Here is a 2,320-nt window from a genome sequence, read left to right as displayed (position 1 = left end):
AAATCAGAGAAAGGCAAATAACATTTTCCCCCTCTGGGATGGAAAGGGCCAAATGTATAAGGGGGTAGGGGGCAGAGGGCCGGCCCACTTCTGCCGCGCTTTTGGTGGGAGTGGAAATTGGGGACCCGAGCTCACTGGTGACGTAGATATCACGTGACCAGGAGTCGACGTGTGCAGAAGTCCTGCTAGTCTGGTCCTTGTTCCCGTCTGGGTACCAGCTTGCTTCAGCAGCGCAGCCGGTGGGGCCCGAGGCTAGGAGAAGGAGAAGGAGTCAGCTTGCCGGAATTTTGCAGGTTGGTGGCAAAATAGGTGCTGTCTGGGAATTTCTAGGGTGGGGTGGCCTAGAGCAGAGACTTGAGGGAGCCCTGGTCAATTCCATCTCTCCACCTCCCACCTCCAGGTCTGCAGGAAATGGTGACCCTTGGGAGAGGGACTAGGGGTCCCGGGAGAAGGACAGGGAGACCTGTGAGAGTTTGAAAATAATCATCCTCTGCCACCTCAGACCGCTATCCCAACACCTACCCACCCCCCAACCGCCCCCCTCAGTCTTAAAGATAGTTTGGAAATAATCTGCTTTTCCTACTCCCTGTCTGATGGAAAATTCGACTTAACTTGCACTGTGGAGAGGGGGACAAATGCGGGAATAAGAAGGTAGGAAAGTTTCCATAACCGAGAACCTTAATGAGAAAAGTGCGTGGTGCTGGTCGGCCCACTGAGCGCTCGCCCCACCCCCACCCTCACCCCCTCCCCCTCCCGTTTCCCGTTTGTCCGCAGGTCTGCAGGTCTGTTGTTCATAGCAGTACGCAGGGCTAGAAAAGGCGAGGAAGAAACTGACCGAATCAGTACGGGTAGGTGAAGGAAATATAAAGACCCCTGGGGTGGAGGTGGGCAAAGGAGGGACTGAGGTTGTCGGCCCCTGTTCTTCCCCGCACCCCCCTTCTCCCAGCCTACTCTGTTCTAGGAGAGTCTTGCGTTATGCCTTGTGAAGGGAGAAATGGTTGAGGAGAGCCTTGGAAAAGGCTGGAGGGAGGGACGAGGGAGGTGAGGAGGTGGAAGGTGGGGGTAGGAGCAGCAGGCTTGGGGAAACCCAGATGGCAGACTGAGTCTCCCAAGTGGAAAATATTTGGTGATAGCTCTGAATCACAAAAAGCAAATACGGAGACCTGTGTCCAGAGCACTGGTCCGTTCACCAAACTTTTGACTTAATGTCGCCTTCTTGTTTCCTAGAAGTAGTTGTTTTCAAAGAAGAATAAGCAGAAAAAAGAAAGGAAGAGGGAACAGGAGGAAGAGAGACAGATACAAGATGACACCCTGTCAAAAGATTGAAGGAAAACCAGAAAATGAGAGTGAACCAAAACTTGAGGAAGAGCCAAAGCCTGAGGAAAAGCCAGAGGAGGAGGAAGAGCCAGAGGAGGAGGAAAAAACAGAAGGAACTTTTAGAGAAAGGCTGATTCAGTCTCTCCAGGAATTTAAAGAAGATATACACAACAGGCATTTAAGCAAGGAAGATGTGTTTAGAGAAGTGAATGAATTAGACGAGATAAGGAGAGTAAGAAACAAACTTATAGTGATGCGTTGGAAGGTTAATCGAAACCATCCTTACCCCTATTTAATGTAGTTTACCTTGATTTTTATTTTTTCTGATGTTAACATTACTTTCTTTTGATTTGCGTTTTCCCAATACACCTTTGTCCATCTTTCTACTTTTAACTTGTTGCTATTAGTGGTTTTAGATGCATCTCATTGTTTATTTTACTTCAAAGCAATCTACAAGTCTTTGCCTTTTAATAAGAGAACTTTACTCATTTGTACAAAAAGAGGTTCCTGGCAGGATATAAAATGAAAAAAGAAGTTACTAAGTAATATGTGAATATCATATTTTTAAAAAGGAAGAGTACATTTATATATCACATATATGCACAGAAGAACATGTGAAGGATGAAAGACAAAAAGTACAGTCAGTGGTAGAATTATGAGTGATTTTTTTATTCAGCTTATTTGTATTTTTCCTTATTCCTAGAATGTACACACACTATTGTTAAAAATAATAAAAGCTTTATTTAAAAAAAGGAGTAAACAACAGTACTGAGTATATTTCTAAAGGCATTGGGACACAATATTTAATGGCAGAGTTTTAGAAGCAAATGTAAACTCCAAATTACCACCAGACCACTTAGCTAGGAGAATAAATTTTACATCGTTTCTCATCTGCAAAATAGAGATAATAAAGAACTTTCAGGGATCTTATGAGGACCAAACAAGGTAGTGACTATGAACTGTATTTGACAAGCTTTTGTTCCCATCTGCTCATGCAGGATCC

At 44.8% G+C, this 2,320-nt stretch overlaps 1 protein-coding gene across 3 annotated transcripts; it reads left to right on the top strand.

Annotated features, from left to right (window-relative positions):
- Nucleotides 1-216: 216 nt before the first annotated feature.
- Nucleotides 217-2,052, top strand: TCEAL9 (transcription elongation factor A like 9). Of its 3 annotated transcripts, none has more exons than XM_079910233.1 (3): nt 217-293; nt 775-848; nt 1,231-2,052. In XM_079910233.1, the coding sequence occupies exon 3, from the start codon at nt 1,304-1,306 to the stop codon at nt 1,616-1,618; it is 315 nt and encodes a 104-aa protein (XP_079766359.1). In that variant the 5' UTR covers nt 217-293; nt 775-848; nt 1,231-1,303; the 3' UTR covers nt 1,619-2,052. The 3 variants fall into 3 exon arrangements, with proteins under 3 accessions (XP_079766359.1, XP_079766360.1, XP_079766361.1); XM_079910234.1 differs by having other exon boundaries at nt 1,228-2,052; XM_079910235.1 differs by lacking the exon at nt 775-848 and having other exon boundaries at nt 225-293.
- The last annotated feature ends 268 nt before the right edge of the window (nt 2,053-2,320 follow it).

The sequence above is a fragment of the Stenella coeruleoalba genome (assembly GCF_951394435.1).
Source record: "Stenella coeruleoalba genome assembly, chromosome: X".
NCBI classification, from domain to species: domain Eukaryota; kingdom Metazoa; phylum Chordata; class Mammalia; order Artiodactyla; family Delphinidae; genus Stenella; species Stenella coeruleoalba.
This window is presented reverse-complemented; position numbering and strand designations above follow the sequence as displayed.

Excerpts from the sequence above, each read along its gene's own strand:
- TCEAL9 (XM_079910233.1), top strand. The coding sequence starts at position 1,304 with ATGACACCCTGTCAAAAGATTGAAGGAAAACCAGAAAATGAGAGTGAA.